At 46.8% G+C, this 23,614-nt stretch overlaps 1 protein-coding gene across 2 annotated transcripts in view; it reads left to right on the forward strand.

Annotated features, from left to right (window-relative positions):
- The window catches only part of sft2d1 (SFT2 domain containing 1), a 56,523-nt gene that overhangs the window by 18,666 nt on the left and 14,243 nt on the right, over positions 1 to 23,614 (forward strand). The window contains exons 4-6 of one of the 2 annotated variants that reach the window (XM_038975253.1): positions 6,075 to 6,156; positions 12,494 to 12,529; positions 12,929 to 12,987. In XM_038975253.1, the coding sequence (XP_038831181.1) occupies positions 6,075 to 6,156; positions 12,494 to 12,529; positions 12,929 to 12,987 (177 nt within the window). The remainder of the gene's footprint in view (positions 1 to 6,074; positions 6,157 to 12,493; positions 12,530 to 12,928; positions 12,988 to 23,614) is intronic. The other variant, XM_038975254.1, reaches the window with a different exon arrangement.

The raw sequence follows: 23,614 nt of genomic DNA on the forward strand, positions 1-23,614 counted from the left end.
CTGCTATCTGGATTTGGGTAAAGGAGAAGCTGGGGAGGCTTGGGCGAGTAGCAGCGGGGCGGGGGGGGGGGGCTGTTGGCGAAGGTTGGAGTCGCCAGGAGGAAGGCATGGCCAGCCATTGAGAAATGCTTGTTGAAGTTTTCGATTATCACGGATTTATCGGTGGTGACCGTGTTACCTAGCCTCAGTGCAGTGGGCAGCTGGGAGGAGGTGCTCTTGTTCTCCATGGACTTTACAGTATCCCAGAACTTTTTGGAGTTAGAGCTACAGGATGCAAATTTCTGCTTGAAAAAGCTGGCCTTTGCTTTCCTGACTGACTGCGTGTATTGTTTCCTGACTTCCCTGAACAGTTGCATATCGCGGGGGCTCTTCGATGCTATTGCAGTTCGCCACAGGATGTTTTTGTGCTGGTCGAGGGCAGTCAGGTCTGGAGTGAACCAAGGGCTATATCTGTTCTTAGTTCTGCATTTTTTGAACGGAGCATGCTTGTCTAATATGGTGAGGAAGTAACTTTTAAAGAATGACCAGGCATCCTCAACTGACGGGATGAGGTCAATATCCTTCCAGGGTACCCGGGCCAGGTCGATTAGAAAGGCCTGCTCACAGAAGTGTTTTAGGGAGCGTTTGACAGTGATGAGGGGTGGTCGTTTGACCGCGGATACAGGCAATGAGGCAGTGATCGCTGAGATCTTGATTGAAAACAGCAGAGGTGTATTTGGAGGGCAAGTTGGTCAGGATAATGTCTATTAGGGTGCCCATGTTTTCGGATTTAGGGTTGTACCTGGTGGGTTCCTTGATGATTTGTGTGAGATTGAGGGCATCTAGCTTAGATTGTAGGACTGCCGGGGTGTTAAGCATATCCCAGTTTAGGTCACCTAACAGAACAAACTCTGAAGCTAGATGGGGAGCGATCAATTCACAGATGGTGTCCAGGGCACAGCTGGGAGCTGAGGTGGGTCGGTAGCAGTGAGAGACTTATTTCTGGAGAGATTAATTTTTAAAATTAGAAGTTCAAACTGTTTGGGCATAGACCTGGAAAGTATGACAGAACTTTGCAGGCTATCTCTGCAGTAGATTGCAACTCCTCCCCCTTTGGCAGTTCTATCTTGACGGAAAGTGTTATAGTTGGGTATGGAAATCTCAGAATTTTTGGTGGCCTTCCTAAGCCAGGATTCAGACACGGCAAGGACATCAGGGTTGGCAGAGTGTGCTAAAGCGGTGAGTAAGACAAACTTAGGGAGGAGGCTTCTGATGTTGACATGCATGAGGCCAAGGCTTTTTCGATCACAGAAGTCAACAAATGAGGGTGCCTGGGGACATGCAGGGCCTGGGTTTACCTCCACATCAACAGAGGAGTAGTAGGATGAGGGTGCGGCTAAAGGCTATCAAAACTGGTCGCCTAGAGCGTTGGGGACAAGGAATAAAAGGAGCAGATTTATGGGCGTGGTAGAATAGATTCTGGGCATAATGTGCAGACAGGGGTATGGTGGGGCACGGGTACAGCGGAGGCAAGCCCAGGCACTGGGTGATGATAAGAGAGGTTGTATCTCTGGACATGCTGGTCTCAATGGGTGAGGTCACCGCATGTGTGGGAGGTGGGACAAAGGAGGTATCAGAGGTACGGAGAGTGGAACTACGGGGTCCATTGCAAACCAAAACAATGATAACTAGCCTGAAAAACAGTATACAAGGCATATTGATATTTGAGAGAGACATACAGTAAGGCATAAAGTGATTGCAGGTCTTGATTGTGAGAGCTAGCTAAAACAACAGGTGAGATAACAGCAGCTAGTCAGCTAACACAGCAACAGCAGGTAAAATGGCGACGACTAGGCAGAGAGGGTCGGATTAACTACACACAGAGCCTGAGTTAAAACACAGAGCCGACAGATAAAACACAAATAAACAGAATGGAGTACCGTGAATTAATGGACAGTCCGGCAGGCATCAGCTATGTAGCCAAGTGATCATAGTGTCCAGGGGGCAACCGTAAATGGAGCAGGGAAGCCGCCACTAAGCTAGCACGCGGCGTTTAAAGTTAGTAGCCCGGGGGGTGGTCTGATCAGACGGAGGCCGGTTGAGGGCACAGCGGATGGGGTATTCGTCTGCAGACCAGACGTGGTCGTGTCGACAGAGAATCCAAGTCGGATGGCGACGGCGAAAGAGAGGTTGTGATTGTAGAATTGTGTTTGCTAACTGGTGCTAGCTTCGTGGCTGTGGCGCTAGCTGCGCTAGCTGCAAGCTAGCTGTGAGGATCAGAAGTAGTGGCTCAGGGATTACGGCAGGAATCCGGCGTTGTTGTCGAGAGACAGTCCGATGCTGGTAAATTGGTGAGTAATATCCAGGCTAATAACAGGGCTGGTGTCTGTGCAGAAGGTAAAAGCTGCTAGCAGCGGCTAAAAATGGCTAAATAGCTTGTAGCTGATTAGCTGGTTAGCTACTGGGGGTTCTTGAATGTGTTCCAAAGTTTAAAAAAATAATAGTGATTCCGTATCACATTGGGTGAGGTAGGTTACCGGAAGGTATAATCGAATTAAAAATCGAAAAGAGATAGAATTTAAAAAAAAAAGTATATACAAGAAATACGAAAAATACAAACGTACACGAGAGGACTAAACAAACACGTCTACACTGCTACGCCATCTTGGATGGTCAGTTAGGATCACCACTTTATTTTAAGAATGTGAAATGTCAGAATAATAGTAGAGCGAATGATTTATTTCAGATTTTATTTATTTCATCACATTCCCAGTGGGTCAGACATTTACATACACTCAATTAGTATTTGGTAGCATTGCCTTTTAAATTGTTTAACTTGGGTCAAACGTTTCGGGTAGCCTTCCACAAACTTCCCACAATAAGTTGGGTGGATTTTGGCCCATTCCTCCTGACAGAGCTAGTGTAACTGAGTCAGGTTTGTAGGCCTCCTTGCTCGCACACCCTTTTTCAGTTCTGCCCACATTTTCTATGGAATTGAGGTCAGGGCTTTGTGATGGCCTCTCCAATACCTTGACTTTGTTGTCCTTAAGCCATTTTGCCACAACTTTGGAAGTATGCTTGGGGTCATTGTCCATTTGGAAGACCCATTTGCAACCAAGCTTTAACTTCCTGTCTTGAGATGTTGCTTTAATATATCCACATAATTTCCCTCCCTCATGATGCCATCTATTTTGTGACGTGCACCAGCCCCTTCTGCAGCAAGGCACCCCCACAACATGATGCTGCCACTCCCGTGCTTCACGGTTGGGATGGTGTTCTTCGGCTTGCAAGCATCCCCCTTTTGCCTCCAAACATAACGATGGTCATTATGGCCAAACAGTTCTATTTTTGTTTCATCAGACCAGAGGACATTTCTCCAAAAAGTACGATCTTTGTTCCCATGTGCAGTTGCAAACCGTAGTCTGGCATTTTCATGGCGGTTTTGGAGCAGTGGCTTCTTCCTTGCTGAGTGGCCTTTCAGGTTATGTCGATATAGGACTCGTTTTACAGTGGATATAGATACTTTTCTACCCGTTTCCTCCAGCATCTTCACAATGTCCTTTTCTGTTGTTCTGGGATTGATTTGCACTTTTCGCACATTCATCTCTAGGAGACAGAATGCGTCTCCTTCCTGAGCGGTATGACAGCTGCGTGGTCCCATGGTATTTATACTTGCATACTATTGTTTGTAAAGATGAACGTGGTACCTTCAGGCGTTTGGAAATTGCTCCCAAGGATGAACCAGACTTGTGGAGGTCTACAATTTATTTTCTCTGGTCTTGGCTGATTTCTTTTAATTTTCCCATGATGTCAAGCAAAGAGGTACTGAGTTTGAATTGAATGAGTTGAATAAATTATAGTCCAACTAAGCGCAAACCATATGGAATGGCGTGTCACTGCACAACGCTGTGGTAGCCATGCTGGTTAAGTTTGCCTTGAATTCAAAATAAATCACTGACAGTGTCACCAGCAAAGCACCCCCACACATCACACCTCCTCCTCCATGCTTCACGGTGGAACCACACATGCGGAGATCATCTGTTCACCTACTCTGCGTCTCACAAAGACACGGCTGTTGGAACCAAAAATCTCACATTTGGACTCATCAGACCAAAATGATAGATTTCCACTGGTCTAATGTCCATTGCTCGTGTATCTTGGCCTAAGCAAGTCTCTTTTTCTTATTGGTGTCCTTTAGTATTGGTTTCTTTGCAGCAATTCGACCATGAAGGCCTGATTCACGCAGTTTCCTCTGAACAATTGACGTTGAGATGTGTCTGTTACTTGAACTCTGTGAAGCATTTATTTGGGCTGCAATCTGGAGGTGCAGTTAATTGCTGATTTCTGAGGCTGGCAACTCTAGTGAACTTATCCTCTGCAGCAGAGGGAACTCTGGGTCTTCCTTTCCTGTGGCGGTCCTCATGAGAGCCAGTTTCATCATAGTGCTTGATGGTTTTTGCGACTGCACTTGAAGAAACTTTCAAAGTTCTAGAAATTGTCTGCATGGACTGGCCTTCATGTCCTTAAAGTAAAGATGGACTGTCGTTTCTCTTTGCTTATTTGAGCTGTTCTTGCCATGATATGGACTTGGTCTTTTACCAAATAGGGCTATCTTCTGTATACCCTCCCTACCTTGTCACAACACAATTGATTGGCTCAAAAGCATTGAGAAGGAAAGAAGTTCCACAAATTAACTTTAAAAAAAGGCACACCTGTTAATTGGAATGCATTCCAGGTGACTACCTCATGAAGCTGGTTGAGAGAATACCAAGTGTGTGCAAAGCTGTCATCAAAGCAAAGGGTGGCTAATTTGAAGAATCTCAAATATAACAAATATTTTGATTTGTTAACTCTTTTTTTTTTACTACATGATTCCATATGTGTTATTTCATAGTTTTGATGTCCACTATTATTCTACAATGTAGAAAATGTAAAAATAAAGAAAAACCCTTGAATGAGTAGGTTTTAGGTGTAAACTTTTGACTGGTACTGTGTGTGAGTGTATATAAATATCCTAGGCCTACCAGCAGGGCTCTCTAAGATCTGTGTTGCGGACAGAATCACGGAATCCAGACATTAAAACGTAATTCAAAAATGTGTTTAACTCATTAGAAAATTCATTAATTTGTTCAAGTTAATCATAAGACATGAACAAAATGCGTCAGTGATTCGTATTTTCCTGAAACTTAATAAAACGGCACAGGAATGCCCATCTCTCTCTCTCCTCTCTTCTCTCTCGCTCTATACTTTGTGTAGCTGTTAGTGATGATGTAGCATTATGAGATAGACGTTAGTCTCCTGACCTAGAAAAGAGTCCATAAAGACTGTAAAGAGACAGTGTGACGGTGGCCAGTGTATAAACTGATCCCAGTACAGAGAAAGCCCAGTCACCACCGGCTTCTTTACCTCGGGGATCGTCTGAGACCAGCCACCCAGACAGCTGATGAAACTGAGGAGTATTTCTGTCTATAATAAAGCCTTTTTGTGGGGGAAAACCTGATTTTTAATTGGCTGGGCCTGGCTCCCCAGTGGCTGGGCCTGGCTCCCCAGCGGCTGGGCCTGGCTCCCCAGCGGCTGGGCCTGGCTCCCCAGCGGCTGGGCCTGGCTCCCCAGCGGCTGGGCCTGGCTCCCCAGTGGCTGGGCCTATGTCCTCCCAGGCCCACCTATGTCTGTGCCCCTATCCAGTCATGTGAAATCCATAGATTAGGGCCTAATGAATTTATTTCAATTGACTGATTTCCTTAAATGAGCTGTAACTCCGTATCGTTGAAGTTGTTACGTTTTTAGATTTTGTTCAGTATACATGGCTTATTATAATCCCAGCCACAGAAAATCTATTAACATTTGAAATTAGAATGCTTTATTTTTGCTTGTCTGTTTTTTTTAGTGTTGTGTTGAATCCATGTCAAAGTCTTCTCATATATATATATACATTTTAATATCAGCAACAACAACCCGTTTTCATTTCTCTGGGCTGTTTTGAACAATATGTAGTCTTTTCCAACATAATAAATCATAGAAATTCAAATCCATGTGACATTTTATTTTCTACGTTTTTTTAAAAAACCGTTGTGTTTTCCTGCATGTGTCTGCAGCACCTGTTTCCTGATGGGACCTCTGAAACAGCTGAAGAGAATGTTTGAACCCACCAGACTGATAGCCACCTGTGTTGTGCTGGTAACTACCTACTGTACTCTATGTATTGTAAACGAGTTTATTTGACATTGTAAAAATTACATAATACATAACACACACAAGTGTAATGTCCTAGTCAACTAATGTAAGTTTTAAACAACCACATATATCACAATCGTTGCAAGTAATCCCGTAACCGAGGGATGTGGCTGGATAGATGTTGCTAAGCACAAGGCATTTCTAAGTTAGTCTATATTTGTCAAAAATGATAATTGATAAACATTATTTTAAATGACAAAAAAAACTGGCTGTTAAATATTACATTGCAACTTTTTTTTTAAAGAATCATTCTGTTATGTAGGTCTTAATGGATTCAGCAGTTCTCTCCTTTTTAAGACAGTTATTTTTTTCTCCGTGTTGCGTGATACATCTGCTCTTAAACTGTTGGTGGATTTAGGCCATTAGTTTAGGTCAGCCGTTCGTTTTTTCCACGACTAAATACTACAACTTCAAAGCGGGAATCCTTTTAATTGGTGAAAGTGCCACGTCCGTTTTTTTGGAGATACAACGACGGCGATACAACGAACAGTGTTGCACGCTCGATAGGACAGCAGAATATATTTGGACCTTGCTGTCAGATGCTCCTCCCCTCCGTTTTCATCAACAAAACAATAACAAAGACGCTGGGGGGGGGGGGGGGGGGGGGGGGCGCGAACAGTGGCGTTGTTTTCACTAATGGGGGGGGGGGGGCGAACAGTGGCGTTGTTTTCACTAATGGGGGGGGGGGCGAACAGTGGCGTTGTTTTCACTAATGGGGGGGGGGGCGAACAGTGGCGTTGTTTTCACTAATGGGGGGGGGGCGAACAGTGGCGTTGTTTTCACTAATGGGGGGGGGGGCGAACAGTGGCGTTGTTTTCACTAATGGGGGGGGGGGCGAACAGTGGCGTTGTTTTCACTAATGGGGGGGGGGGCGAACAGTGGCGTTGTTTTCACTAATGGGGGGGGGGCGAACAGTGGCGTTGTTTTCACTAATGGGGGGGGGGGCGAACAGTGGCGTTGTTTTCACTAATGGGGGGGGGCGAACAGTGGCGTTGTTTTCACTAATGGGGGGGGGAGAACAGTGGCGTTGTTTTCACTAATGGGGGGGGAGAACAGTGGCGTTGTTTTCACTAATGGGGGGGGGAGAACAGTGGCGTTGTTTTTCACTAATGGGGGGGGGAGAACAGTGGCGTTGTTTTCACTAATGGGGGGGGGAGAACAGTGGCGTTGTTTTCACTAATGGGGGGGGGAGAACAGTGGCGTTGTTTTCACTAATGGGGGGGGGAGAACAGTGGCGTTGTTTTCACTAATGGGGGGGGGGAGAACAGTGGCGTTGTTTTCACTAATGGGGGGGGGGCGAACAGTGGCGTTGTTTTCACTAATGGGGGGGGGGCGAACAGTGGCGTTGTTTTCACTAATGGGGGGGGGGCGAACAGTGGCGTTGTTTTCACTAATGGGGGGGGGGCGAACAGTGGCGTTGTTTTCACTAATGGGGGGGGGGCGAACAGTGGCGTTGTTTTCACTAATGGGGGGGGGGCGAACAGTGGCGTTGTTTTCACTAATGGGGGGGGGGGCGAACAGTGGCGTTGTTTTCACTAATGGGGGGGGGGGCGAACAGTGGCGTTGTTTTCACTAATGGGGGGGGGGGGCGAACAGTGGCGTTGTTTTCACTAATGGGGGGGGGGGTGAACAGTGGCGTTGTTTTCACTAATGGGGGGGGGGGTGAACAGTGGCGTTGTTTTCACTAATGGGGGGGGGAGAACAGTGGCGTTGTTTTCACTAATGGGGGGGGGAGAACAGTGGCGTTGTTTTCACTAATGGGGGGGGGAGAACAGTGGCGTTGTTTTCACTAATGGGGGGGGGAGAACAGTGGCGTTGTTTTCACTAATGGGGGGGGGAGAACAGTGGCGTTGTTTTCACTAATGGGGGGGGAGAACAGTGGCGTTGTTTTCACTAATGGGGGGGGGAGAACAGTGGCGTTGTTTTCACTAATGGGGGGGGGGAGAACAGTGGCGTTGTTTTCACTAATGGGGGGGGCGGGCGAACAGTGGCGTTGTTTTCACTAATGGGGGGGGGGGGGCGAACAGTGGCGTTGTTTTCACTAATGGGGGGGCGAACAGTGGCGTTGTTTTCACTAATGGGGGGGGGGCGAACAGTGGCGTTGTTTTCACTAATGGGGGGGGGGGCGAACAGTGGCGTTTTCACTAATGGGGGGGGGGCGAACAGTGGCGTTGTTTTCACTAATGGGGGGGGGGCGAACAGTGGCGTTGTTTTCACTAATGGGGGGGGGGCGAACAGTGGCGTTGTTTTCACTAATGGGGGGGGGGCGAACAGTGGCGTTTTCACTAATGGGGGGGGGGGCGAACAGTGGCGTTGTTTTCACTAATGGGGGGGGGGGCGAACAGTGGCGTTGTTTTCACTAATGGGGGGGGGGTGAACAGTGGCGTTGTTTTCACTAATGGGGGGGGGGGCGAACAGTGGCGTTGTTTTCACTAATGGGGGGGGGGGCGAACAGTGGTGTTGTTTTCACTAATGGGGGGGGGGCGAACAGTGGCGTTGTTTTCACTAATGGGGGGGGGGCGAACAGTGGCGTTGTTTTCACTAATGGGGGGGGGGCGAACAGTGGCGTTGTTTTCACTAATGGGGGGGGAGAACAGTGGCGTTGTTTTCACTAATGGGGGGGGGAGAACAGTGGCGTTGTTTTCACTAATGGGGGGGGGAGAACAGTGGCGTTGTTTTCACTAATGGGGGGGGGAGAACAGTGGCGTTGTTTTCACTAATGGGGGGGGGAGAACAGTGGCGTTGTTTTCACTAATGGGGGGGGGAGAACAGTGGCGTTGTTTTCACTAATGGGGGGGGGAGAACAGTGGCGTTGTTTTCACTAATGGGGGGGGGGAGAACAGTGGCGTTGTTTTCACTAATGGGGGGGGGAGAACAGTGGCGTTGTTTTCACTAATGGGGGGGGGAGAACAGTGGCGTTGTTTTCACTAATGGGGGGGGCGGGCGAACAGTGGCGTTGTTTTCACTAATGGGGGGGGGGGGCGAACAGTGGCGTTGTTTTCACTAATGGGGGGGGGGGGAACAGTGGCGTTGTTTTCACTAATGGGGGAGGGGGGGGGGGGGGCGAACAGTGGCGTTGTTTTCACTAATGGGGGGGGGGGCGAACAGTGGCGTTGTTTTCACTAATGGGGGGGCGAACAGTGGCGTTGTTTTCTCTAATGGGGGGGGGGGGGGGGCGAACAGTGGCGTTGTTTTCACTAATGGGGGGGCGAACAGTGGCGTTGTTTTCTCTAATGGGGGGGGGGAACAGTGGCGTTGTTTTCACTAATGGGGGGGGAGAACAGTGGCGTTGTTTTCACTAATGGGGGGGGAGAACAGTGGCGTTGTTTTCACTAATGGGGGGGGGGGGGGGGGGGGCGAACAGTGGCGTTGTTTTCACTAATGGGGGGGGAGAACAGTGGCGTTGTTTTCACTAATGGGGGGGGGGAACAGTGGCGTTGTTTTCACTAATGGGGGGGGAGAACAGTGGCGTTGTTTTCACTAATGGGGGGGGGAACAGTGGCGTTTTCACTAATGGGGGGGGGGGCGAACAGTGGCGTTGTTTTCACTAATGGGGGGGGGGCGAACAGTGGCGTTGTTTTCACTAATGGGGGGGGAGAACAGTGGCGTTGTTTTCACTAATGGGGGGGGGGAACAGTGGCGTTGTTTTCACTAATGGGGGGGCGAACAGTGGCGTTTTCACTAATGGGGGGGGGGGCGAACAGTGGCGTTGTTTTCACTAATGGGGGGGGGGCGAACAGTGGCGTTGTTTTCACTAATGGGGGGGCGAACAGTGGCGTTGTTTTCACTAATGGGGGGGGGGCGAACAGTGGCGTTGTTTTCACTAATGGGGGGGGGGTGAACAGTGGCGTTGTTTTCACTAATGGGGGGGGGGCGAACAGTGGCGTTGTTTTCACTAATGGGGGGGGGGCGAACAGTGGCGTTGTTTTCACTAATGGGGGGGGGGGCGAACAGTGGTGTTGTTTTCACTAATGGGGGGGGGGCGAACAGTGGCGTTGTTTTCACTAATGGGGGGGGGGCGAACAGTGGCGTTGTTTTCACTAATGGGGGGGGAGAACAGTGGCGTTGTTTTCACTAATGGGGGGGGAGAACAGTGGCGTTGTTTTCACTAATGGGGGGGGGAGAACAGTGGCGTTGTTTTCACTAATGGGGGGGGGAGAACAGTGGCGTTGTTTTCACTAATGGGGGGGGGAGAACAGTGGCGTTGTTTTCACTAATGGGGGGGGGAGAACAGTGGCGTTGTTTTCACTAATGGGGGGGGGAGAACAGTGGCGTTGTTTTCACTAATGGGGGGGGGAGAACAGTGGCGTTGTTTTCACTAATGGGGGGGGCGGGCGAACAGTGGCGTTGTTTTCACTAATGGGGGGGGCGGGCGAACAGTGGCGTTGTTTTCACTAATGGGGGGGGCGAACAGTGGCGTTGTTTTCACTAATGGGGGGGGGGGGAACAGTGGCGTTGTTTTCACTAATGGGGGAGGGGGGGGGGCGAACAGTGGCGTTGTTTTCACTAATGGGGGGGGGGGGCGAACAGTGGCGTTGTTTTCACTAATGGGGGGGCGAACAGTGGCGTTGTTTTCTCTAATGGGGGGGGGGGGGGGCGAACAGTGGCGTTGTTTTCACTAATGGGGGGGCGAACAGTGGCGTTGTTTTCTCTAATGGGGGGGGGGAACAGTGGCGTTGTTTTCACTAATGGGGGGGGAGAACAGTGGCGTTGTTTTCACTAATGGGGGGGGAGAACAGTGGCGTTGTTTTCACTAATGGGGGGGGGGGGGGGCGAACAGTGGCGTTGTTTTCACTAATGGGGGGGGAGAACAGTGGCGTTGTTTTCACTAATGGGGGGGGGGAACAGTGGCGTTGTTTTCACTAATGGGGGGGGAGAACAGTGGCGTTGTTTTCACTAATGGGGGGGGGAACAGTGGCGTTTTCACTAATGGGGGGGGGGGCGAACAGTGGCGTTGTTTTCACTAATGGGGGGGGGGCGAACAGTGGCGTTGTTTTCACTAATGGGGGGGGGAGAACAGTGGCGTTGTTTTCACTAATGGGGGGGGAGAACAGTGGCGTTGTTTTCACTAATGGGGGGGGGGGGGCGAACAGTGGCGTTTTCACTAATGGGGGGGGGGGGCGAACAGTGGCGTTGTTTTCACTAATGGGGGGGGGGGCGAACAGTGGCGTTGTTTTCACTAATGGGGGGGGGGGGCGAACAGTGGCGTTGTTTTCACTAATGGGGGGGGGGCGAACAGTGGCGTTGTTTTCACTAATGGGGGGGGGGGCGAACAGTGGCGTTGTTTTCACTAATGGGGGGGGGGGGGGCGAACAGTGGCGTTGTTTTCACTAATGGGGGGGGCGGGCGAACAGTGGCGTTGTTTTCACTAATGGGGGGGGGGGGGGGGCGAACAGTGGCGTTGTTTTCACTAATGGGGGGGGCGAACAGTGGCGTTGTTTTCACTAATGGGGGGGGGGGCGAACAGTGGCGTTGTTTTCACTAATGGGGGGGGGGCGAACAGTGGCGTTGTTTTCACTAATGGGGGGGGGGGCGAACAGTGGCGTTGTTTTCACTAATGGGGGGGGGGGGGGGGGGCGAACAGTGGCGTTGTTTTCACTAATGGGGGGGGGGCGAACAGTGGCGTTGTTTTCACTAATGGGGGGGGGGGCGAACAGTGGCGTTGTTTTCACTAATGGGGGGGGGGGGGGGCGAACAGTGGCGTTGTTTTCACTAATGGGGGGGGGGGGGGGCGAACAGTGGCGTTGTTTTCACTAATGGGGGGGGGGGGGCGAACAGTGGCGTTGTTTTCACTAATGGGGGGGGGGGGGCGAACAGTGGCGTTGTTTTCACTAATGGGGGGGGGCGGGGGGCGTTGTTTTCACTAATGGGGGGGGGGGGCGAACAGTGGCGTTGTTTTCTCTAATGGGGGGGGGTGAACAGTGGCGTTGTTTTCTCTAATGGGGGGGGGTCGAACAGTGGCGTTGTTTTCACTAATGGGGGGGGAGAACAGTGGCGTTGTTTTCACTAATGGGGGGGGGCGGGGGCGTTGTTTTCACTAATGGGGGGGGGGGCGAACAGTGGCGTTGTTTTCACTAATGGGGGGGGGGGGCGAACAGTGGCGTTGTTTTCACTAATGCGGATTCCATCTTTTTAAAGTTGATCTGCCTTTAGGGCTCAAAGCCGAGTGGTAATCTGAAGTAAATCCCTCCACGAGAAGATGAATCAGATAATTCATTCATTTAATCCATATTTTTAAAAGTTGTTTTTTTAATTTGAGTTTTTCTCTTTCTGCCTCCAGCTCTGTCTCATTTTGACGCTTTGTGCAGTTTTCTGGGTAAGTATTTGAACGCCTCTGATACAGTTCAGTAGCCAACATCGTGACCCTATGGCAGCGTTTCCCTAAACTCCGTTTTGGGGTCCCCAACTGGGGTGCAGAATTTAGTTTTTTTTTTTGTCGTAGCACTACACAGCTGATTCAAATCAAATTGTATTTGTCACATACACACTGTTAGCAGATGTTAATGCGAGTGTAGCGAAATGCTTGTAAATCAAAGCTTGACGATGAGTTGATTTATTTAAATCATCTGTGTAATACCACAGCTAAAACCAAAATGTGCACTCCTTGGGAACCCCAGGACTGAGTTGGGGGGGGGAAACACTGGCCTAATACACTATAACAAATGTACAACACCGTTGTCTGAGAACAGACGTGACGTTCTCTCTGTCTCTGTAGTGGGGAAAGAAGGGATTGGCCATCATCTTCTGCATTCTACAGTTCTTGGCTATGACATGGTAAGTAACACTCCACTTAACAGGGCATTCAATCCGTATATGTCGGCTCAATCGGACATTACGAATTGCAGATGTACAACTGATGCGTCTTCTCCTTCAGTGTCAAACTAGGTTTGTATCAGTGTTGACAGTCATTGATCTACGAGTCATTTTGCAGCCATTTTACATGTCTAACAGCCCCAGGGAATATCAGCCATTTTACATGTCTAACAGCCCCAGGGAATATCAGTCATTTTACATGCCTAACAGCCCCAGGGAATATCAGTCATTTTACATGCCTAACAGCCCCAGGGAATATCAGCCATTTTACATGCCTAACAGCCCCAGGGAATATCAGGCATTTTACATGCCTAACAGCCCCAGGGAATATCAGGCATTTTACATGCCTAACAGCCCCAGGGAATATCAGGCATTTTACATGCCTAACAGCCCCAGGGAATATCAGCCATTTTACATGCCTAACAGCCCCAGGGAATATCAGCCATTTTACATGCCTAACAGCCCCAGGGAATATCAGTCATGTACATGCCTAACAGCCCCAGGGAATATCAGTCATGTACATGCCTAACAGCCCCAGGGAATATCAGTCATGTACATGCCTAACAGCCCCAGGGAATATCAGTCATTTTACATGCCTAACAGCCCCAGGGGAATATCAGCCATTTTACATGCCTAACAGCCCCAGGGAATATCAGTCATGTACATGCCTAACAGCCCCAGGGAATATCAGTCATGTACATGCCTAACAGCCCCAGGGAATATCAGTCATGTACATGCCTAACAGCCCCAGGGAATATCAGTCATTTTACATGCCTAACAGCCCCAGGGAATATCAGCCATTTTACATGCCTAACAGCCCCAGGGAATATCATCCATTTTGCGTGTCTAACAGCCCCAGGGAATATCAGCCATTTTGCGTGTCTAACAGCCCCAGGGAATATCAGCCATTTTACATGCCTAACAGCCCCAGGGAATATCAGCCATTTTACATGCCTAACAGCCCCAGGGAATATCAGCCATTTTACACACCTAACAGCCCCAGGGAATATCAGTCATTTTACATGCCTAACAGCCCCAGGGGAATATCAGCCATTTTACATGCCTAACAGCCCCAGGGGAATATCAGCCATTTTACATGCCTAACAGCCCCAGGGAATATCAGTCATGTACATGCCTAACAGCCCCAGGGAATATCAGTCATTTTACATGCCTAACAGCCCCAGGGAATATCAGCCATTTTACATGCCTACCAGCCCCAGGGAATATCAGCCATTTTACATGCCTACCAGCCCCAGGGAATATCAGTCATTTTACATGCCTAACAGCCCCAGGGAATATCAGTCATTTTACATGCCTAACAGCCCCAGGGAATATCAGCCATTTTACATGCCTAACAGCCCCAGGGAATATCAGCCATTTTACACGCCTAACAGCCCCAGGGAATATCAGTCATTTTACATGCCTAACAGCCCCAGGGGAATATCAGCCATTTTACATGCCTAACAGCCCCAGGGAATATCAGTCATGTACATGCCTAACAGCCCCAGGGAATATCAGTCATGTACATGCCTAACAGCCCCAGGGAATATCAGTCATGTACATGCCTAACAGCCCCAGGGAATATCAGTCATGTACATGCCTAACAGCCCCAGGGAATATCAGTCATTTTACATGCCTAACAGCCCCAGGGGAATATCAGCCATTTTACATGCCTAACAGCCCCAGGGAATATCAGTCATGTACATGCCTAACAGCCCCAGGGAATATCAGTCATGTACATGCCTAACAGCCCCAGGGAATATCAGCCATTTTACATGCCTAACAGCCCCAGGGAATATCAGCCATTTTACATGCCTAACAGCCCCAGGGAATATCAGCCATTTTACATGCCTAACAGCCCCAGGGAATATCAGGAGCCTAGTGACAGTCTGTAGATGTGCCTAGCAGCCCCAGGGAATATCAGGAGCCTAGTGACAGTCTGTAGATGTGCCTAGCAGCCCCAGGGAATATCAGGAGCCTAGTGACAGTCTGTAGATGTGCCTAGCAGCCCCAGGGAATATCAGGAGCCTAGTGACAGTCTGTAGATGTGCCTAGCAGCCCCAGGGAATATCAGGAGCCTAGTGACAGTCTGTAGATGTGCCTAGCAGCCCCAGGGAATATCAGGAGCCTAGTGACAGTCTGTAGATGTGCCTAGCAGCCCCAGGGAATATCAGGAGCCTAGTGACAGTCTGTAGATGTGCCTAGCAGCCCCAGGGAATATCAGGAGCCTAGTGACAGTCTGTAGATGTGCCTAGCAGCCCCAGGGAATATCAGGAGCCTAGTGACAGTCTGTAGATGTGCCTAGCAGCCCCAGGGAATATCAGGAGCCTAGTGACAGTCTGTAGATGTGCCTAGCAGCCCCAGGGAATATCAGGAGCCTAGTGACAGTCTGTAGATGTGCCTAGCAGCCCCAGGGAATATCAGGAGCCTAGTGACAGTCTGTAGATGTGCCTAGCAGCCCCAGGGAATATCAGGAGCCTAGTGACAGTCTGTAGATGTGCCTAGCAGCCCCAGGGAATATCAGGAGCCTAGTGACAGTCTGTAGATGTGCCTAGCAGCCCCAGGGAATATCAGGAGCCTAGTGACAGTCTGTAGATGTGCCTAGCAGCCCCAGGGAATATCAGGAGCCTAGTGACAGTCTGTAGATGTGCCTAGCAGCCCCAGGGAATATCAGGAGCCTAGTGACAGTCTGTAGATGTGCCTAGCAGCCCCAGGGAATATCAGGAGCCTAGTGACAGTCTGTAGATGTGCCTAGCAGCCCCAGGGAATATCAGGAGCCTAGTGACAGTCTGTAGATGTGCCTAGCAGCCCCAGGGAATATCAGGAGCCTAGTGACAGTCTGTAGATGTGCCTAGCAGCCCCAGGGAATATCAGGAGCCTAGTGACAGTCTGTAGATGTGCCTAGCAGCCCCAGGGAACATCAGGAGCCTAGTGACAGTCTGTAGATGTGCCTAGCAGCCCCAGGGAATATCAGGAGCCTAGTGACAGTCTGTAGATGTGCCTAGCAGCCCCAGGGAATATCAGGAGCCTAGTGACAGTCTGTAGATGTGCCTAGCAGCCCCAGGGAATATCAGGAGCCTAGTGACAGTCTGTAGATGTGCCTAGCAGCCCCAGGGAATATCAGGAGCCTAGTGACAGTCTGTAGATGTGCCTAGCAGCCCCAGGGAACATCAGGAGCCTAGTGACAGTCTGTAGATGTGCCTAGCAGCCCCAGGGAATATCAGGAGCCTAGTGACAGTCTGTAGATGTGCCTAGCTTCACGCGGTGACCAACACGAGGTCGGCAGTACCTTCAGCATTCAAATTCTACAATGGCTTACGCAATATTAGGCTTTATGAGTTGGGTGACAACCTCTACTCTCATCTGGCTATAGCCTACTGCTGAAAGAGGGCTTACAATATATATATTTGTGTTTGTTCAGGTTCAACATCATCAGCAATGGTTTTGCTTTAAACAATCAGTGTACAGTATATGATCATTTAAATAAACGGGCTTTAATTTGATCATTTCATAACGAGGAATCACTTTTGCGAGACGCACTGCTAAAGTGGGAGGAAGAAAAAGAAGGTCACTTTAAAAAAAAAAAAAAAGTTTTTATGGATGTGCTGACAAGAAGATGCTTGTCTCTACGCCCCCTAACAATGGCCGTCGTTGTCCACAAAGCGGCACGGTGGGCTCTCAACTATTCTTCTCTTTAGGTTGGTGGATACATCTCATTTAGTTGAATATTTATTTTAATTTTTAATATTCGATGAGGATTGTCGACATCAACCACCTGTATTCAGTGGAGCGAGATGCTTTATCTATAGCCGTGAATATCTATAGCCGTCTCGAGAGAACTCCGATTTGTGTGTTTTTATTTATTTATTTATTTTGCTCAAAGTTGCCCGGGGTGTCATGTGTCCAACTTATACTCGTAACAACCTAAGCATTAAGAAACTTCAATTTATAAACGTAGCAAATAAGCCACTCCATTTTATTTGTTGTTGACCAGATTCGACACACTCATTGACCTCCTATATTAAAAACTCCTGGCTTGGTGAGCATCAGAAACAACCCCACCTGCTGAGGAAGACCTCGCTTCTCTTCCTCTCTGTTAAACATTTTCAAAACCATTCGATTTTGAGATGGGGATTAGTGCGCTTAATTTTAAGAAGTTAATTTGGCCACTTTAGTTGTGATACAACATACAGGTATATGGACTAGGCTACAAGAGGTGTGCGACTATGATTTGCCTTACTGCACACAAGCTGGGCATCATTCACAGGTGATAATATATCAATCACAAATGACAGGCTAATATTGTCACCCATCAGACTATTCTTAATTTAATCTGGTCTTTACATATACTAAATAATATGTGTGTGAAATTAGTTTTGATTTAGAATGGACCATTATCATGCATCAGTCTGGAAACGGTGGGGGTAAAATCCAACATTGTGCTATATAATTATTGGCTATGTTGTAGCTAATTTTATAAATGATAAATATTGGTACATTACTTGATCAAACACAAGTTAGTTAGTGGCTAATAATGATTTCAGAACCAAAGTGGGGGGGGTAACAAACACAGGTTACATTGATTCTTCCCCTAATCTGATATATTCCTAGTCTGCTGTATGGCTCAGATCAGGTGCCTACACAGTATACCCATAGTCTCACATCCAGTGGCAGTCAGTGCTGTTTCAGATGAACATGGCCTTATTTCTATTACAGCATATTGGATGACTGTCATTCATATTCACCCAGTTCATATGTAACAGTGATAGGTTTAGGTTACTGTCATTCATATTCCATTCACCCAGTTCATATGTAACAGTGATAGGTTTAGGTTACTGTCATTCATATTCACCCAGTTCATATGTAACAGTGATAGGTTTAGGTTACTGTCATTCATATTCCATTCACCCAGTTCATATGTAACAGTGATAGGTTTAGGTTACTGTCATTCATATTCACCCAGTTCAATGTAACAGTGATAGGTTTAGGTTACTGTCATTCATATTCACCCAGTTCAATGTAACAGTGATAGGTTTAGGTTACTGTCATTCATATTCTATTCACCCAGTTCAATGTAACAGTGATAGGTTTAGGTTACTGTCATTCATATTCACCCAGTTCAATGTAACAGTGATAGGTTTAGGTTACTGTCATTCATATTCACCCAGTTCAATGTAACAGTGATAGGTTTAGGTTACTGTCATTCATATTCCATTCACCCAGTTCATATGTAACAGTGATAGGTTTAGGTTACTGTCATTCATATTCCATTCACCCAGTTCAATGTAACAGTGATAGGTTTAGGTTACTGTCATTCATATTCACCCAGTTCATATGTAACAGTGATAGGTTTAGGTTACTGTCATTCATATTCACCCAGTTCAATGTAACAGTGATAGGTTTAGGTTACTGTCATTCATATTCCATTCACCCAGTTCAATGTAACAGTGATAGGTTTAGGTTACTGTCATTCATATTCCATTCACCCAGTTCAATGTAACAGTGATAGGTTTAGGTTACTGTCATTCATATTCCATTCACCCAGTTCAATGTAACAGTGATAGGTTTAGGTTACTGTCATTCATATTCACCCAGTTCATATGTAACAGTGATAGGTTTAGGTTACTGTCATTCATATTCACCCAGTTCAATGTAACAGTGATAGGTTTAGGTTACTGTCATTCATATTCCATTCACCCAGTTCAATGTAACAGTGATAGGTTTAGGTTACTGTCATTCATATTCACCCAGTTCATATGTAACAGTGATAGGTTTAGGTTACTGTCATTCATATTCACCCAGTTCAATGTAACAGTGATAGGTTTAGGTTACTGTCATTCATATTCACCCAGTTCAATGTAACAGTGATAGGTTTAGGTTACTGTCATTCATATTCCATTCACCCAGCTCAATGTAACAGTGATAGGTTTAGGCACCTACATGATACTGTAATTTTCCCTGTACCCATCATGAGGTTGCTACAACCTAGCCTATGAATGAAAGATTACAACGTAGGTGCACAGGTCGAGAGACAAGTTGGAGTAATCAAAGTGACAGACGGACACATTCAGTACCGCATTGCACACTCTGGCCTAGGGCTGTTACACCGGCGGTCACGAGTCATGATTAGGCTTCTCCAAGCTCTGATGCTGCTGATGGTCATTAGTAGTCTACCAAACTTGCTAACTGCCTGGTACTCAGCACTCTATTGTCACTGACATCAATGCATATGTAATTGAAAATCTAATCAAACACTTCATGAGAGCCCGTGTTGCTATACATTTCTATAGGCTATGTAATAGCATGAGAAAATGGAGTGATGGCCTCTACTAAAAAGAGGAGGATCCCATCAGCTTTCTATAGGCTAGACCTACTATATGTATTTATCAACTTTCCTAATACTAAGCCCATTGCTTCTCTTTACAACAGGAATATAGCCTACCTGGCTGGCATGAAAATAAACCACAGGAAAAGCGTCCTCCATTGCTATTTAAGTGCATATATTATTTTTTTCCATGCCCCCGTTTCCAGACCGATGCATGATAAGGGTCCATTCTAAATCAAAACTAATTTCACACACATATACTAAATAATATGTAAAGACCAGATTAAATTAGAAATAGTCTGATGGGTGACAATATTAGCCTGTCATTTGTGATTGATATCTTATCACCTGTGAATGATGCCCAGCTTGTGTGCAGTATGGCAAATCATAGTCGCACACCTCGTGTAGCCTAGTCCATATGCCTGTATGTTTTGATAAGGTTTGTATCACAACTAAAGTGGCCAAATTAACTTCTTAAAATTAAGCGCATTAATCCGCTTTACAACTGGTGTAGAGCCTAATCCGCTTTACAACTGGTGTAGAGCCTAATCCGCTTTACAACTGGTGTAGAGCCTAATCCGTTTTACAACTGGTGTAGAGCCTAACTGGCATACATAGGTGGCGTGAAGTTTGGGGAAGATAATTTTCACAATTTTAAACACACCTTTTTGTAATAAAGCACTACTTGTATAATCATATTTGCAGTCACTTTTGAGAATGCTGTTTTCCCGCTAAACATTTGTGCTTACTGCGTATTGCTGCACTTATAATGTGAATAAATTGCCTAACTACTTTATCAACATTTTTAAGCTAAACGTTCTGATCTGTTGCTTCAGTCTCATTTGCTTTTTAAAAGTGTTTTTTTGATGTGCAGTGGTTGTATTAACTTGGGATCTATCGCTTCCCACAACTGTCCCAGACTACAGTATGTTTGGAATATTTATTTATTGCACAGAAGGACAAGTTGACCAATAGAATATGGTTAACTTTTGGACTATGGGCGATTAGTAGATTAACGTAGACTAGTGTTTATGCTGTTCGTTACTCGTCTTGTTGGCTGACAAAGGAAATTTAGACGGGTTCTTCTAACGTATTCGATATACGCCTTGGAATTCAATTAGAAGGACGCGCGCTGTTGCGTCCGTCTTCACTTGTAGCCTACTTCTTAGCTGAGACGCCTGGTTAGAAGTCACCTGATCACGTGACGGGCATTGGGCTGATAAGAATTAAGATATCTGAGCGAGCCATGTGAGTGAGAGGTGCTTCGGAGCACAGCGATTGGCAGCCAAGAGAAGGGAATTTTTATAATTATTATTTTCAGCCCAAGGGCACAACGGCCACTTTGGCCGCAAAAGGCATGGATCTTCTTTTAGGGGAGGGGGAGGGGGAGGGGGGGGGTGGTTTATTTACGGCCACACGAAGGGGATTCAGCCTTATTACAGATACGCTCTGTGTTGTATAGTCTCTCAGCTGGACAGACACTCGCTCTGTGTTGTATAGTCTCTCAGCTGGACAGACACTCGCTCTGTGTTGTATAGTCTCTCAGCTGGACAGACACGCGCTGTGTTGTATAGTCTCTCAGCTGGACAGACACGCTCTGTGTTGTATAGTCTCTCAGCTGGACAGACACGCGCTGTGTTGTATAGTCTCTCAGCTGGACAGATACGCGCTCTGTGTTGTATAGTCTCTCAGCTGGACAGATACGCGCTCTGTGTTGTATAGTCTCTCAGCTGGACAGACACACGCTCTGTGTTGTATAGTCTCTCAGCTGGACAGACACACGCTCTGTGTTGTATAGTCTCTCAGCTGGACAGACACACGCTCTGTGTTGTATAGTCTCTCAGCTGGACAGACACACGCTCTGTGTTGTATAGTCTCTCAGCTGGACAGACACACGCTCTGTGTTGTATAGTCTCTCAGCTGGACAGACACGCTCTCTGTGTTGTATAGTCTCTCGGCTGGACAGACACGCGCTGTGTTGTATAGTCTCTCAGCTGGACAGACACGCGCTGTGTTGTATAGTCTCTCAGCTGGACAGACACGCGCTGTGTTGTATAGTCTCTCAGCTGGACAGACACGCGCTGTGTTGTATAGTCTCTCAGCTGGACAGACACGCGCTGTGTTGTATAGTCTCTCAGCTGGACAGATACGCTCTGTGTTGTATAGTCTCTCAGCTGGACAGACACGCGCTGTGTTGTATAGTCTCTCAGCTGGACAGACACGCGCTGTGTTGTATAGTCTCTCAGCTGGACAGATACGCTCTGTGTTGTATAGTCTCTCAGCTGGACAGACACGCTCTGTGTTGTATAGTCTCTCAGCTGGACAGACACACGCTCTGTGTTGTATAGTCTCTCGGCTGGACAGACACACGCTCTGTGTTGTATAGTCTCTCGGCTGGACAGACACGCGCTGTGTTGTATAGTCTCTCGGCTGGACAGACACGCGCTGTGTTGTATAGTCTCTCGGCTGGACAGACACGCGCTGTGTTGTATAGTCTCTCGGCTGGACAGACACGCGCTGTGTTGTATAGTCTCTCGGCTGGACAGACACGCGCTGTGTTGTATAGTCTCTCGGCTGGACAGACACACGCTCTGTGTTGTATAGTCTCTCGGCTGGACAGACACACGCTCTGTGTTGTATAGTCTCTCGGCTGGACAGACACTCGCTCTGTGTTGTATAGTCTCTCGGCTGGACAGACACACGCTCTGTGTTGTATAGTCTCTCGGCTGGACAGACACGCTCTGTGTTGTATAGTCTCTCGGCTGGACAGACACACGCTCTGTGTTGTATAGTCTCTCGGCTGGACAGACACGCGCTGTGTTTGGGGTTTTGGGGTTTTAGACTGGGTACTACTGACTGGGTACTACTGACTGGGTACTACTGACTTGCACTTTTGGGGTTTTAGACTGGGTACTACTGACTGGGTACTACTGACTTGCAGTTTTGGGGTTTTAGACTGGGTACTACTGACTTGCAGTTTTGGGGTTTTAGACTGGGTATCTGTAAAGCACTGTGTGACGACTACTGATGACGTTTCCTCTAATGGGAGACACCAAAAAGAGCTCGCTGAAAGCTATGCCTCCAATAAGCCACACCTGCAATCGTCTGATAGGCTGCCACTGTTACAGTATGCTGCCAATCAGTATGCTGCCAATACTATACATATAATATGGGCTACCTGATACTATACCTGTATATTATAATATAGGTTACCTGATACTATACCTGTATATTGTAATATAGGCTACCTGATACTATACCTGTATATTATAATATAGGTTACCTGATACTATACCTGTATATTGTAATATAGGCTACCTGATACTATACCTGTATATTGTAATATAGGTTACCTGATACTATACCTGTATATTGTAATATAGGCTACCTGATACTATACCTGTATATTATAATATAGATTACCTGATACTATACCTGTATATTGTAATATAGGTTACCTGATACTATACCTGTATATTGTAATATAGATTACCTGATACTATACCTGTATATTATAATATAGATTACCTGATACTATACCTGTATATTGTAATATAGGTTACCTGATACTATACCTGTATATTGTAATATAGGTTACCTGATACTATACCTGTATATTATAATATAGATTACCTGATACTATACCTGTATATTGTAATATAGGTTACCTGATACTATACCTGTATATTGTAATATAGGCTACCTGATACTATACCTGTATATTGTAATATAGGCTACCTGATACTATACCTGTATATTGTAATATAGGCTACCTGATACTATACCTGTATATTGTAATATAGGTTACCTGATACTATACCTGTATATTGTAATATAGGTTACCTGATACTATACCTGTATATTGTAATATAGGCTACCTGATACTATACCTGTATATTGTAATATAGGTTACCTGATACTATACCTGTATATTGTAATATAGGTTACCTGATACTATACCTGTATATTGTAATATAGGTTACCTGATACTATACCTGTATATTATAATATAGATTACCTGATACTATACCTGTATATTATAATATATGTTACCTGATACTATACCTGTATATTGTAATATAGGCTACCTGATACTATACCTGTATATTGTAATATATGTTACCTGATACTATACCTGTATATTGTAATATAGGTTACCTGATACTATACCTGTATATTGTAATATAGGTTACCTGATACTATACCTGTATAGTACACCTGTACGGTATATACTCACTCTTTCCCCCCCCTGTTTTCTCTTTC

This window comes from Salvelinus namaycush, chromosome 35, assembly GCF_016432855.1.
Source record: "Salvelinus namaycush isolate Seneca chromosome 35, SaNama_1.0, whole genome shotgun sequence".
In the NCBI taxonomy this organism is placed as follows: domain Eukaryota; kingdom Metazoa; phylum Chordata; class Actinopteri; order Salmoniformes; family Salmonidae; genus Salvelinus; species Salvelinus namaycush.